We start from the raw sequence: 15,518 nt of genomic DNA on the forward strand, positions 1-15,518 counted from the left end.
CAGATTCCAAACGGCACATGGAAGTATTGCCGTATAAAGAAGAAAAAGACAACGTCTTTTCAGCCTCAGTCCTTTCGTCCCCATAAGGGCAAGCGGGCAAAAGGCCAGTCATATCTGCCATGGGATAGAGGAAAGGGAAGAAGACTGCAGCAGGCAGCCCATTCCCAGGAACAGAAGCCCTCCACCGCTTCTGCCAAGTCCTCAGCATGACGCTGGGGCCGTACAAGCGGACTCGGGTGCGGTGGGGGGGGGGTCGTCTCAAGAGTTTCAGCACGCAGTGGGCTCACTCGCAAGTGGACCCCTGGATCCTACAAGTAGTATCCCAGGGGTACAGATTGGAAATTCGAGACGTCTCCCCCTCGCAGGTTCCTGAAGTCTGCTTTACCAACGTCTCCCTCCGACAGGGAGGCAGTAGTGGAAACAATTCACAAGCTGTATTCCCAGCAGGTGATAATCAAAGTACCCCTCCTACAACAAGGAAAGGGGTATTATTCCACACTATATTGTGGTACTGAAGCCAGACGGCTCGGTGAGACCTATTCTAAATCTGAAATATTTGAACACTTACATACAAAGGTTCAAATCAAGATAGAGTCACTCAGAGCAGTGATAGCGAACCAGGAAGAAGGGGACTATATGGTTCCCGGGACATCAGGGATGCTTACCTCCATGTCCCAATTTGCCCTTCTCACCAAGGGTACCTCAGGTTCGTGGTACAGAACTGTCACTATCAGTTTCAGACGCTGCCGGTTGGATTGTCCACGGCACCCCGGGTCCTTACCAAGGTAATGGCCGAAATGATGATTCTTCTTCAAAGAAAATGGACGGTCTCCTGATAAGGGCAAGGTCCAGAGAACAGTTGGAGGTCGGAGTAGCACTATCTCAAGTAGTTCTACGACAGCACGGGTGGATTCTAAATATTCCAAAACCGCAGCTGTTTCCGACGACACGTCTGCTGTTCCTAGGGATGATTCTGGACACAGTCCAGAAAAAGGTGTTTCTCCCGGAGAAGAAAACCAGGGAGTTATCCGAGCTAGTCAGGAACCTCCTAAAACCAGGAAAAGTGTCAGTGCATCATTGCACAAGGGTCCTGGGAAAAATGGTGGCTTCTTACGAAGCGATTCCATTCGGCAGATTTCACGCAAGAACTTTTCAGTGGGATCTACTGGAAAAATGGTCCGGATCGCATCTTCAGATGCATCAGCGGATAACCCTGTCTCCAAGGACAAGGGTGTTTCTTCTGCGGTGGCTGCAGAGTGCTCATCTACTAAAGGGCCGCAGATTCGGCATTCAGGACTGGGTCCTGGTGACCACGGATGCCAGCCTGAGAGGCTGGGGAGCAGTCACACAGGGAAAAAAATTCCAGGGAGTGTGATCAAGTCTGGAGACTTCTCTCCACATAAATATACTGGAGCTAAGGGCAATTTACAATGTTCTAAGCTTAGCAAGACCTCTGCTTCAAGGTCAGCCGGTATTGATCCAGTGAGACAACATCACGGCAGTCGCCCACGTAAACAGACAGGGCGGCACAAGAAGCAGGAGGGCAATGGCAGAAACTGCAAGGATTCTTTGCTGGGCGAAAAATCATGTGATAGCACTGTCAGCAGTGTTCATTCCGGGAGTGGACAACTGGGAAGCAGACTTCCTCAGCAGGCACGACCTCCACCCGGGAGAGTGGGGACTTCATCGGGAAGTATTCCACATGATTGTGAACCGTTGGGAAAGACCAAAGGTGGACATGATGGCGTCCCGCCTGAACAAAAAACTGGACAGGTATTGCGCCAGGTCAAGAGACCCTCAAGCAATAGCTGTGGACGTTCTGGTAACACCGTGGGTGTACCAGTCGGTGTATGTGTTCCCTCCTCTGCTTCTCATACCCAAGGTACTGAGAATTATAAGACGTAGAGGAGTAAGAACTATACTCGTGGCTCCGGATTGGCCAAGAAGGACGTGGCACCCGGAACTTCAAGAAATGCTCACAGAGGACTCATGGCCTCTGCCGCTAAGAAGGGACTTGCTTCAGCAAGTACCAGGTCTGTTCCAAGACTTACCGCGGCTGCGTTTGACGGCATGGCGGTGGAACGCCAGATCCTAAGGGAAAAAGGCATTCCGGAAGAGGTCATTCCTACCCTGGTCAAAGCCAGGAAGGAGGTGACCGCACAACATTATCACCACATGTGGCGAAAATATATTGCGTGGTGTGAGGCCAGGAAGGCCCCACGAAGAAATTTCAACTCGGTCGATTCCTGCATTTCCTGCAAACAGGAGTGTCTATGGGCCTCAAATTGGGGTCCATTAAGGTTCAAATTTCGGCCCTGTCAATTTTCTTCCAGAAAGAATTGGCTTCAGTTCCTGAAGTCCAGAAGTTTGTCAAGGGAGTATTGCATATACAACCCCCTTTTTGTGCCTCCAGTGGCACTGTGGGATCTCAACGTAGTTCTGGGATTCCTCAAATCACATTTTAAACCGTTCAAATATGTGGATTTGAAATATCTCACATGAAAAGTGACCATGCTGTTGGCCCTGGCCTCGGCCAGGCGAGTGTCAGAATTGGCGGCTTTGTCTCACAAAAGCCATATCTGATTGTCCGTTCGGACAGGGCAGAGCTGCGGACTCGTCCCCAGTTTCTTCCTAAGGTGGTGTCAGCGTTTCACCTGAACCAGCTTATTGTGGTACCTGCGGCTACTAGGGACTTGGAGGACTCCAAGTTGCTAGATGTTGTCAGGGCCCTGAAAATATAGGTTTCCAGGACGGCTGGAGTCAGGAAAACTGACTTGCTGTTATCCTGTATGCACCCAACAAACTGGGTGCTCTTGCTTCTAAGCAGACGATTGCTCGTTGGATTTGTAGCACATTTCAACTGGCACATTCTGTGGCAGGCCTGCCACAGCCTAAATCTGTCAAGGCCCATTCCACAAGGAAGGTGGGCTCATCCTGGGCGGCTGCCCGAGGGGTCTCGGCATTACAACTCTGCCGAGCAGCTACGTGGTCGGGGGAGAACACGTTTGTAAAATTCTACAAATTTGATACCCTGGCTAAAGAGGACCTGGAGTTCTCTCATTCGGTGCTGCAGAGTCATCCGCACTCTCCCGGCCGTTTGGGAGCTTTGGTATAATCCCCATGGTCCTGACGGAGTCCCCAGCATCCACTAGGACGTCAGAGAAAATAAGATTTTACTTACCGATAAATCTATTTCTCGTAGTCCGTAGTGGATGCTGGGCGCCCATCCCAAGTGCGGATTGTCTGCAATACTTGTACATAGTTATTGTTACAAAAAAATCGGGTTGTTATTGTTGTGAGCCGTCTGTTCAGAGGCTCCTACGTTTGTCATACTGTTAACTGGGTTCAGATCACAAGTTGTACGGTGTGATTGGTGTGGCTGGTATGAGTCTTACCCGGGATTCAAAATCCTTCCTTATTGTGTACGCTCGTCCGGGCACAGTATCCTAACTGAGGCTTGGAGGAGGGTCATAGGGGGAGGAGCCAGTGCACACCACCTGATCCTAAAGCTTTATTTTTGTGCCCTGTCTCCTGCGGAGCCGCTAATCCCCATGGTCCTGACGGAGTCCCCAGCATCCACTACGGACTACGAGAAATAGATTTATCGGTAAGTAAAATCTTATTTTTTCTCGCTTCTGTCTGAGACGCTGTGTACTCAGGGTACCCAGTCGCAGCATAGGCGGCTGTGTGACTGGTGCATCAGTGTTCACTTGGGCGTCTGTGCTCACTATAGATTCACGGAGCGATTGTGTACACTATTAGCATCTGGATCCACTCAGCGTTCGCAAACGTATTGATCGGTCCTAGAAGCGGGGTGAGTCTCCCTGTATCCCACTCTATTGAGCCAGGCAATACAGCACTACGGGGGTGATTCAGACCTGATCGTAGATGTGCTAAATGTAGCACATCTACGATCAGCTTCCCTAACATGTGGGGGGACGCCTAGCAAAGGATTAGTCCGTCCTGCATGTCAGACCCTGCCCCGTTGCATAAGTTCAAAAGCATCGCACAGCGGCAATGCTTTTGTACTGTAGGAGTAGCTCCCAGCCAGCGTAGCACCTGCGCACAGGCAGGGAGCTACTCATCGCTGCCTGGGTCGCAGCGGATGCGTGTGATGTCATGCAGCCGCAGTGGCCCGCCCCTCCCAACGGTCAGGGCACGCCTGCATTGCCCAGACCAAATGCCGCCGGCCTGCCCAGCGACCACCTCTGACTGTCAATCAGGCAGAGGCGATCACAGAGCTGCGCCAGCGCATGCACACTTCAGACCTGAACGCTGCTGTGCGAACACGCACAGCAGCGATCAGGTCTGAATTAGCCCCTAAGTCTCTATCTACCTTGAGTACGAATAGTTAGATAAAATGTCTGATGCATATGAGTCTGATAACTATTGCTGTGGTTTTCTTTTGCTGTGCAACCGAATACGTTTAAAACTCCTATATAAGCTAATGCAGTAATATATTTCTCCTACATACTTGTAATGTATTTGTAGCTGATATGTGCTCATATTGCTTATTATACTAATGTATAACCTGTGACTGACTGCTAGTGTGATTGCTGACTTTACTATAATAACCGTCAGTTTTTCTGTGTATTCCGATCCTCAATGCTGGTGCAAAGCAGGGTAGGGTCGGATTGTATGTCACTTTAACAAATTTGAAAGTGATTACAGTCACAAATTGTGTAATAACACTGTAAAGATGTGCAATTTATATATCATGTCTAAGAGCGGCAAGGGTGAGGAAAATACACTTTCCACAGCAGCACCAACACTTATTTCATGTTGTCTTGCAGAGCAAGGTTAACCTATCAGGACTGGTTCAATGGGATTATGTGCAAAATGGTTTAGTTGTCTCCAAAGCCTCTTAAGTAACCGAGGCAGGCACATGTTCTAGTGAACCTTCATGTGCTACTTTGCACAGACAATGGTGGTCATTCCGAGTTGTTCGTTCGCTGCCGTTTTTAGCAGAATAGCGATCAGGCTAAAAATGGGCGAATCTGCGCTTGCGTATTGGGCATGCGTATGGGCAGTATATTTACACAAAACTATTTTGTAAATTTTACACAGGTCCGTGCAACGCTTTTCAGTCGCTCTGCTGATCGGTGAGTGATTGACAGGAAGTGGGTGTTTTTGGCCGGAAACTGAGCGTTTTCTGGGAGTGTGCTAAAAAACACAGGCGTGTCAGGCTAAAACGCAGGAGTGGCTGGAGAAATGGGGGAGTCGCTGGCCGAACGCAGGACGTGTTTGTGACGTCAAACCAGGAACTAAACGGACTGAGGTGATCGCAATCTAGGAGTAGGTCTGGAGCGACTCAGAAACTGCAGGGAAATATTTAATAGCAGAAATGCTAATCTATCGTTCGCAATTCTGCTAAGCTAAGATACACTCCCAGAGGGCGGCGTCCTAGCGTGTGCAATGCTGCTAAAAGCGATCAACTCGGAATGAGGGCCAATATCCAATGTAGCTGAGCAGATAATGCCAGTGATGGGTTATCCGATGAACCCTTACATGCAACTTTCATTCTGAGGTTATCTGCCTAGGGAATGGCAGCCTCTTAACAAAGGCCGGTGGTAAGTATATCACATTGACATGATACAACATCTTCACAGTCTACACATGTTTAGCTGAGGACTCATTGCACTTTGGAAGGTCTCAGCTCAGTGGACATACCTGAGCTAATTAGTGCTATGTAAGCCATTCTATCCTCAGAAGCAGCAGAGCCTGTGTTAGAAACTAAGGCAGCTGTGTTTAAATGTCCCAAAACAGCTGATGGAAATTATGTTGGGTTATGCCCAATAGGAAGTTAGAATTTCAGGAAATGGACTTCCAATTATCCTCGTCCAGCTGGGGACTGTTTAAAAAATAAGGGTGGCTCCAAAGTAGATTCGCAGATCTAGATTGCTGCGAAAATCTACATTATATTTGTTTTCAACATAAATAAATGATGTCACGGATAGGAGACTCGATGGTTTTCTAAAGACCATTTTTTCTTTTTGTCTGGGACAATCAACAGACCAGCCTTGGCTTCAGCTCAGATAGCTAAAGCAGTGGCATTGAAAGGGGATGGCATCTCGAAAAATGTTTTCCATATTGCATATCAAACAGGCAGCGATAAGCGGAACTGGATATGGGTGCCTCTCAGACAGCAGCTGCAGCAGCGGGTTGGCTATGTACATGGCTATGTACATGGAAAGCAGACTCAGAATCCAGGAAGTTTCGGAGTCTTATCTTTGTTACTGGAAATATTCTTTTTGGGAAAGAATTAACAGTATTTGGAATCAGACTCCAATAAAGTGAATTTCTTTTCACACAAAGATTCAAGCCTAATTTCCAGCTTTCCAGTCCTTTACGAATCAAGGAAAAGCAAAAGGAAAGGGTAAAAGGCAAACAGTCCCAATCCAACAAGTCTGGTAGGACTAAAAGGTAGGACCAGTTTTCAAATCTGAAGATAAGCCATCAGCCTGATGGTGAGGGCCTCCACATGGGGCGACCCAGGGTAGGAGGCTGATTTCTTCAGTTTGCACATAGCTGACAGCAGCCTACTACAGATGTCTGGGAGCAAAAAGCAGTATGATCTACAGCCACACCATACTGGACATGCCCAATCTTATCTGATCTAACCAAGTCCAGTGTTCTCTCTGAATTTCACAAGAGAGGATTGCCTGCGGATAAGCAGACACTGGTGAAGTGGCTTCAGATGAAAATTTCAGAAGCATATTCTCAAGCTGATCTTCCTGTTTCGGGCTAATGTCTCTGCTCATTCTACTTGTAAGGTAGGCCATTGTGCGCATCACAATGTGCTGTTTCAGCAGAACAGATATGTAAGGCAGTCACATGGTCTTCCATTAACACATTCATTAGATATTATGCCTTGATACCTTTGCCTCTTAGGACGCTGAATTCGGGCAAAGGATTCTCCTATCTAATCAGGAGCGATCCCACCACTAAATTGCTTTGGGACATCCCAATGTTTCCTGTGGTTACCCTGTGGACCCTGCAAGATAAATATATGTTACGGTTAGAACTTACTGTTGATAACAGTATTTCTCTGAAGCCTACAGATTCCACCGGGATCCCACCATAACGCAGCTGATTTGAGGATTCTTTGACTCACTAACCTCTTCCCTCTTGTACAGAAGGGTGTGCATGTGTGTTCTTCTCGCCTGATTAGGCCTCTACGTGATGCTCCTGCCTTGAGCTTTGGAAAACAACTGATTTGCCCGAGCCAGGAGGCGGGGATATATGGACGAGCCCGTTGCATGCTGGGAGGCTGAAAAGCTTTGACCGTTTGGTGCAAATCCGCTGTCGCTCCACCATATCCCAATGTATCCTGTGGAACCTGTGGACTTAGGAGAAATACTGTTATCAATAGTAAGTTCTTACCATAACGTATATTTTGATGTTAGTAATAATGTAGGAACAAAAACAGGCCAAAATTACATGATTTTAGCTGTTTTTAGCATTTAAAAAAAAAAATACAGATCCAAAACCAAAACTCGCGAAGAACCAAAACACAAAATTAATACAGATACACTACCAAAACACAGGGGTCAGTGCCCATCTCTAATTGTATCAAGAGCAGCTCCTGAAAAGAATGATGACCACTGAACTATACAGGCCTTCAGAGCAGGAGGATTTGTAACCCTATTGTTAACAAAGAATGCATCTGCACCACAAGTAATTCATTGGAGTTAAATGAGTGACTATAAAAAGCATTTATGTTATACCTGTCTTCTGTAAAGATTGCAACTTTTATATGTAACTTACATCAATTATGAGCTGACTAAGTGGCCCAACACACCCGGCGATGTGCACGCCAGGTGCCGATACGGCCGACCGGCGGCAGGAGGGGAGTGAAGTTTCTTCACTCCCTCTGTCACCCGGCTCCATTGCAGTGCATGCTAATATGGATGAGATTGTCCATATTGGCATTTGGCATGCATGTATAAGTGACCCGTCACCAGCGATAAACGAGCGCAGGGCTGCCTACACACTGAACGATATGAACGAGTTCTCGTTCATTAATGAACGAGGACGTTCATATCGTTCAGTTACATCTTTAAGTGTGTAGGGCCTATAATGCTGGGTATCGTAAGTGTAATAGTCTCTTGTACATGGTCAGGGACTTCCGTCTAGCATTTAGAAGACAATAATACATGTAAAACAAGAGAGCAGAGTAAGGGCAAAAATAATTGGATGCGATAAATACAATACTAAGATATGATTCTAGACCTTAAACTTATATTACTTGAAATTAAGTGACTTACTGTATCTGACATTGTAAAATAATGTTAAATTTTTATAGCTATCCACACAAAATATAACAATTGGAAAGAGTTCCTGATGAAACAACTGATTGGATCAAAGACTATTTCAGCAGATTTCCATGTTAAGGTAAGTCACACATCTACTTAGAAACTGCTGCGTTTGTACTGCCTTGTTTAATAGCTTATTTATGTGTTTGATCACATAAAATATATCTTAGAAGTGGGAAAGGGACATCCACATAATAGTACAGGCTGCAGACAAGCACTAATAGCAATGCAGGGAAGTATAAATCTTTAATATAAATGAGAATTCACAGCCATCTCTCATCCTAAGCCTTCTGTGGCCCAGCTCACTTTCTACCCCATCTGTGTCACCCCTGTCTGTGTGCCCCTCCCCTTTAGAATGTAAGCTCTCACGAGCAGGGCCCTCTTCTTTCATGTACTTTTACGTCTCTTACTTAACCTATCATCTTTTCAATAGAATCCCTTTGATATCACCAAGTCCTTCGGTTTTCTGCCGCCCTGATACTTATTTCAGTGCTGTTTACTGACCCAGCTATGTTTATATACCCTGTACTTGTCCTATATTGTATTGAACTGTAATTCACTGTCTTCATGTTTTGTTTATTTGTTAACTCTGTTATTGGGCGCTGCGGATGCCATGTGGCGCCATATAAATAAAGGATAATAATAATCCTGCTGCAGGAAACATTTTGTTGCATTATTGGACACACTAGTTTGGAAGCACGGTCTTTTCACTGGTGTAGACCGATATTCAATATCCCGATAGCGCCATTCCACCCGCCAAAATGCCAGCAGCAGGACGAGCACTAATAGTTCCTTTACAGGCTCGTTGTGCTTGCCACGCTGCGAGCTCTGTGGCTCGCTGCATTTGCCATGAGTGGGAAATAGCCCTGGTGCGCCGGGATTCCGGCTGGTGGCATTGTCGGCTGTCGAGATTCCGGCATCGGTATCCTGACTGCCGGTATCCAGACAGACAGCAAATTAAACGCATCCCGTAGACAGGGCCAGCAACAGAAATCATGGGGCTCAGTATATGCATGTTATTGGGGCCCCTCATCTCCCCCAATAAGTTCAGCCTCATCGCCCTCTCTGTCCTCCCAGCCTCATCCCACTCAGTATCTCTTCAGCCTTATCCCAATCACAGTCTCTCCAGCAACATCCCCTTCTCTGTCTCTCCAGCCTCATCCCCTTCTCTGTCTCTCCAGCCTCATCCCCTTCTCAGTCTTTGCAGCCTCATCCCCTTCTCTCTCTCTCCATCCCCAGCCTCATTCCCTTCTCTATTTGCAGACTTGTCCACTTTGTCTCTACATTCCCAACCTCATCCCACTCTCTGTTTCTTCAGCCTCATCCGCTTCTCTGTTTCTCCATCTCCATCCTCCATGTCTTCCTGGCTCCTGCACCTTCCCTGTTTCTCTCCAGCTCTTGCAACTTTCCCCCCTAAGAGTTTAGAAGACCAGTACAACTGTCCCCTTAGTATCCCAGGTCTAGGTGTGTGTATGCTTAAAACATGTAATGACTGTTAGGAATATGCATAGCTGAAATAATACTATTTCCCTTTCATCCAGTCTTGGGGGACACTGGACCATAGGGTTGCTTGAGGGATCCGTAAGAGCTGGCACTTAATTAGACTAGTATATAGACTAGTATAATTTTAAGAGAGTAGCTCCTCTCCTCTGAGCTCCTTCCTTCTGCAACCTGGGGTCTCATGGAAGCTGGGCTGTTTTCATTAGGGCTACTCTGTAGCCCTGTACTTTTAGATGAGTTTTTATAATTTATTTGTAAAGTTTCTGATATTTTTTACATAGTCTGTGATGTGTGTTACGGGTGCATGTGTGTAGGATCAGGAGATCTGAGAGCTATAAACGGGCGGATTGGGAACAAAAAGCGGCCCTGGAAAAATTTGTACTAGTGGCCCCAGAGGTGTAAGGTCTAGCCATGGGCCATGGCAGCATCACCCTCCCCCCAAGACTTCCCAGATAGTGGGCATGTCCAGCATCAAGGGGGAAGTTAAAAAGAAATAAAATTAAATATTATGAGCACATTATACGATACACCTTCAGAATTTAGGAAACTATATAATTCTTTAGAAAGATATATTTTCTTGCTTATTACACCAACCGTATCCCAATCACTATTCACTCACTCTTATATGTCAGCCAAGCAGGCAGACAGAGCATACACTAGATCATCTGCAATCACAGGCTAAGTGGCAGTAATTTTCATATATGCAAATTATTTTGCATCTTATTCATTATGTCTATAAATAGGACCACATGTCCTCAAACAAAACAGGCCCCGCGGGTGCGCCGGCCCACCGGGAGTCTTCCCTGTAAACCCTATGCCCAATCCGCCTCTGGCTATAAAGAGCAGCACTGCCACTGGACTGCTGTGGAAGTGAATGGTGTTCACTCCCTGGCTTCTCATCAAGTCTCCATTCTGGAGCTTGCCTGTACCAGCAGCCAGAGCTCTTGCCCTTCTGGAAATAGCAGTTTGCCACCCCATCTTGAGGGCTGCATGTCAGGACAGGCACCCTACAATTTCTAGGAACTGGGTCTACACTGATTTCTCTGTTAAGGGAAGTTCACTTGTGTTTGTGCCCAGGGAGAGGAAGACAGAGCACCGGAGGAGGTGCTGACTGCACGACTTGACTCTCCCCCCCCCCCCCCCCCCCCCTTTTTCCCCCTGTGGTGACGGCAACCATCCCTGCAGGTGGAATTGTCACACAGATGGTGGAGAATATGCATTTCGAAGCCGAAGGCTAATTATACTTGGTTGCTGGATTTATGTATATGCATTACTACAGTATTACGAAACAGCCATGTTTGTTACTGCAGTACAGAGCGTATGCATGATTTTGATATTTCTCCGTCCTAGAGGATGCTGGGGACTCCAAAAGGACCATGGGGTATAGACGGGATCCGCAGGAGACATGGGCACACTAAAAAGACTTTGACTGGGTGTGAACTGGCTCCTCCCTCTATGCCCCTCCTCCAGACCTCAGTTAGATTCTGTGCCCAGGAGTGACTGTACACACACTAGGGAAGCTCTACTGAGTTTCTCTGGAAAGACTTTTGTTAGGTTTTTTATTTTCAGGGAGACCTGCTGGCTACAGGCTCCCTGCATCGTGGGACTGAGGGGAGAGAAGTCAGACCTACTTCTTCTTAGTTAAAGGCTCTGCTTCTTAGGCTACTGGACACCATTAGTTCCAGAGGGTTCGATCACTTGGTGCACCTAGCTGCTTGTTTCCGGAGCCGCGCCGTCACCCCCCTCACAGAAGCCAGAAGAAAGAAGCCGGGTGAGTATTAGAAGAACAGAAGACTTCAGTGACGGCAGAAGACTTCAGTAACGGAGGTACAGCGCAGCGGTCGCGCTGCGCTCCATGCTCCCACACACCAACGGCACTCACAGGGTGCAGGGCGCTGGGGGGGAGCGCCCTGGGCAGCAGTTACTGAGGGGCTTTTTTGCACTGGCCAGAGACATATTCGGTGCCCGGGCATCGTATACGATACCCCCGCCAGTATAAATATTTTCAAATTCGAGCGGGACTACAGCGTGCCGGGAAGGGGCGAGGCTTAGCCGCACAGCTCACCAGCGCCATTTTCTCTCTTCACAGCCGCTGCAGAGACGCTGGGCCGGACCTCCAAGCTCCTTACAAGTAATAAGGGAGCAAAACGGAGGGGATAGGGGGGGGGAAAGGGGCACAGGCAATTTGGTGCTTTATATGTTATATTGTACAGCGCAAACGACATATATTATTTGTGGTATATGGGCGCTGGGGTGTGAGCTGGCATACTCCCCCTGTGTTCTTTCTGCAGGCTTCCCTGTGGGTCTGTCCCCTTTCTTTGGCCCGTGTGAGTGTGGGTGTGTCGGTACCGTGTGTCGACATGAGGCTGAGTGTTCCTCTCCGGAGGAAGTTACTAGGGGCCCAGAAAAAGATTTGGGAATGACTCTGTCGGCACAGCCGACTGCTGATTGGGTGAATATGTTGAGTACACTGAATGCAAATGTGGCATTATTGTCTAAGAGGTTGGATAAATCTGATTCTCAGACTCAAACATGGAGGAAGTCCATGGAGGACGCTTTGTCTCAGGTGCAGGTCACTTCAGGGTCACAAAAACGTTCATTTACCCAAATGGCAGATACAGATACCGACACAGACTCTGATTCCGATGTCGATTTCAATGAGGTTACTTTACATCCAAGGGTAGTTAAGAGTATTCAGTACATGATTGTGGCTATTAAAGATGTTTTACATATCTCTGAGGACCCTGCTGTTCCAGACACAAGGGTTTGCTTATTTAAAGGGAAAAAGCCTGAGGTGAAGTTTCCCCCCTCTCATGAACTGAACGCTCTTTGTGAAAAGGCTTGGGAGTCGCCTGACAAAAGGTGGCAGATTCCCAAGAGAATTTTTATGGCATATCCTTTCCCCTCTGACGACAGGGAGAAATGGGAGTCGCCTCCCACTGTGGACAAGGCTCTATTCCGATTGTCCAAGAAGGTGGCGCTTCCGTCTCCTGACACGGCTACTCTCAAGGATCCGGTGGATCGCAAGCTGGAGCCGACATTGAAGGCCATTTTCGTTAATACTGGTGCATTGCTCAGACCTGCTGTGGCGTCGGTGTGGGTGAGTAGTACTATTGCTAAGTGGGCTGATAATTTGGCTTCTGATATGGATACCCTTGATAAGGATAACATTCTTTTGACTCTTGGTTATATCAAGGGCGCTGCAGATTACCTAAAGGATGCGGCAAGGGATGTTGGCCTCTTGGGATCAAGAGCCAATGCCATGGCAGACTTGGCCAGGAGGGCGCTGTGGATTCATCAATGGAATGGTGATGCCGACTCCAAGAAAAATATGGAAGCTTTTCCTTTTAAAGGTAGTGTCTTGTTTGGTGATGGTCTTGCTGACCTGGGGGTAAATTTACTAAGATTCGTGTTTTCCCGTTTGAGGTCAAAGTTCAATCACGAATGACATCGAAAGTGTAAATATGCAACTTTTTGAATTGATTACGACTAATTTACTAAGCTGCCGTATTCTGCATTTTCGGGTTTTCCGATGTCGATGTCATTCGTTTTTTTAGGCAGTGTTTTACGTGAGTGACTTGTAAAACATTGCCGACTTTAATACAATGAATCTCGGCCGGATCTGAGAGATCCGTGCTGGGCTTCATTGTGCACTTAGTTAAAAAAAAAAAAAAAGTTTAAATTTAAAAAAAAAATGCGTGGGGTCCCCCCTCCTAAGGCAAACCAGCCTCGGGCTCTTTGAGCCGATCCTGGTTGCAGAAATATGGGGAAAAAATGGACAGGGGTTCCCCCATATTTAAGCAACCAGCATCGGGCTCTGCGCCTGGTCCTGGTTCCAAAAATACGGGGGACAAAAAGAGTAGGGGTCCCCCGTATTTTTGAAACCAGCACCGGGCTCCACTAGCTGGACAGATAATGCCACAGCCGGGGGTCACTTTTATACAGTGCCTTGCGGCCGTGGCATCAAATATCCAACTAGTCACCCCTGGCCGGGGTACCCTGGGGGAGTGGGGACCCCTTCAATCAAGGGGTCCCCCCCCCAGCCACCCAAGGGCCAGGGGTGAAGCCCGAGGCTGTCCCCCCCATCCAATGGGCTGCGGATGGGGGGCTGATAGCCTTTGTGATAAGTGTTTGATATTGTTTTTAGTAGCAGTACTACAAGGCCCAGAAAGCCTCCCCCGCAAGCTGGTACTTGGAGAACCACAAGTACCAGCATGCGGCGGAAAAATGGGCCCGCTGGTACCTGTAGTACTACTACTAAAAAAATACCACAATAAAGACATTACACACACACCTTGAAAGTATAACTTTAATACATCCATCCACACCTCCATATACACATACTTACCTTATGTTCCCACGCAGGTCGTCCTCTTCTCCAGTAGAATCCATGGTGTACCTGTAGAAAAAATTATACTCACATAATCCATGGTTGAAGGCTCCTCTGTAAATCCTTTTGTAATCCACGTACTTGAAAAAATAAAAAAACGGATACCCGACCACGAACTGAAAGGGGACCCATGTTTTCACATGGGCCCCCTTTCCCCGAATGCCAGAAACCCACTCTGACTGATGTCTAAGTGGGTTTCTTCAGCCAATCAGGGAGCGCCACGTTGTAGCACCCTCCTGATCGGCTGTGTGCTCCTGTACTGTATGACAGGCGGCACACGGCAGTGTTACAATGTAGCGCCTATGCGCTCCATTGTAACCAATGGTGGGAACTTTCAGGTCAGCGGTTGACCGAAAGTGACCTCACCGCTGACCTGAAAGTTCCCACCATTGGTTACAATGGAGCGCATAGGCGCTACATTGTAACACTGCCGTGTGCCGCCTGTCATACAGTACAGGAGCACACAGCCGATCAGGAGGGTGCCACAACGTGGCGCTGGGCCTTGTAGTACTGCTACTAAAAACAATATCAAACACTTATCACAAAGGCTATCAGCCCCCCATCCGCAGCCCATTGGATGGGGGGGACAGCCTCGGGCTTCACCCCTGGCCCTTGGGTGGCTGGGGGGGGGACCCCTTGATTGAAGGGGTCCCCACCCCGGCCAGGGGTGACTAGTTGGATATTTGATGCCACGGCCGCAAGGCACTGTATAAAAGTGACCCCCGGCTGTGGCATTATCTGTCCAGCTAGTTGAGCCCGGTGCTGGTTTCAAAAATACGGGGGACCCCTACTCTTTTTGTCCCCCGTATTTTTGGAACCAGGACCAGGCGCAGAGCCCGATGCTGGTTGCTTAAATATGGGGGAACCCCTGTCCATTTTTTCCCCATATTTCTGCAACCAGGATCGGCTCAAAGAGCCCGAGGCTGGTTTGACTTAGGAGGGGGGACCCCACGCAATTTTTTTACTGTAAATTTAGAACATTTCACCCCCCTTCCCACTGAAAAACATGCACGGATCTCATGGATCCGTGCATGCCTATACAAAAACGGGATAAAAAAGCAGGTCTGTTTTTTTTTAGCACTTTTTCACGATTTGTATTTTATCACGGCAGTGTTTGCGTTTTGCACTTTTTAGTAAATTCCCGATTTCTAGCAAATTGCAGGCGTATTTGACCGATGGTGTATTGATTCGTGATTTTTTCCTAGGACTTCCAAAATATTACGAATGCCCTCATCACTGCCGTGATTTTTGCTTAGTAAATTACCGAGATGACACTTTGATGAAAAAACGGCATCTCGGTCAAAATCGGGACC

At 47.6% G+C, this 15,518-nt stretch overlaps 1 protein-coding gene across 7 annotated transcripts in view; it reads left to right on the forward strand.

Moving 5' to 3' along the window:
* Positions 1 to 15,518, forward strand: part of L3MBTL2 (L3MBTL histone methyl-lysine binding protein 2) — a 772,791-nt gene that overhangs the window by 545,809 nt on the left and 211,464 nt on the right. For 6 of the 7 annotated variants that reach the window (XM_063940374.1, XM_063940377.1, XM_063940379.1 and 3 more), the window contains one exon: positions 8,306 to 8,394. The exons of the other annotated variant lie outside the window; for it this stretch is intronic. In XM_063940374.1, coding sequence (XP_063796444.1) covers positions 8,306 to 8,394 — 89 coding nt within the window. The remainder of the gene's footprint in view (positions 1 to 8,305; positions 8,395 to 15,518) is intronic. 7 annotated transcript variants of the gene reach the window in all.

Source organism: Pseudophryne corroboree, chromosome 9 (assembly GCF_028390025.1).
Source record: "Pseudophryne corroboree isolate aPseCor3 chromosome 9, aPseCor3.hap2, whole genome shotgun sequence".
Lineage (NCBI taxonomy): Eukaryota > Metazoa > Chordata > Amphibia > Anura > Myobatrachidae > Pseudophryne > Pseudophryne corroboree.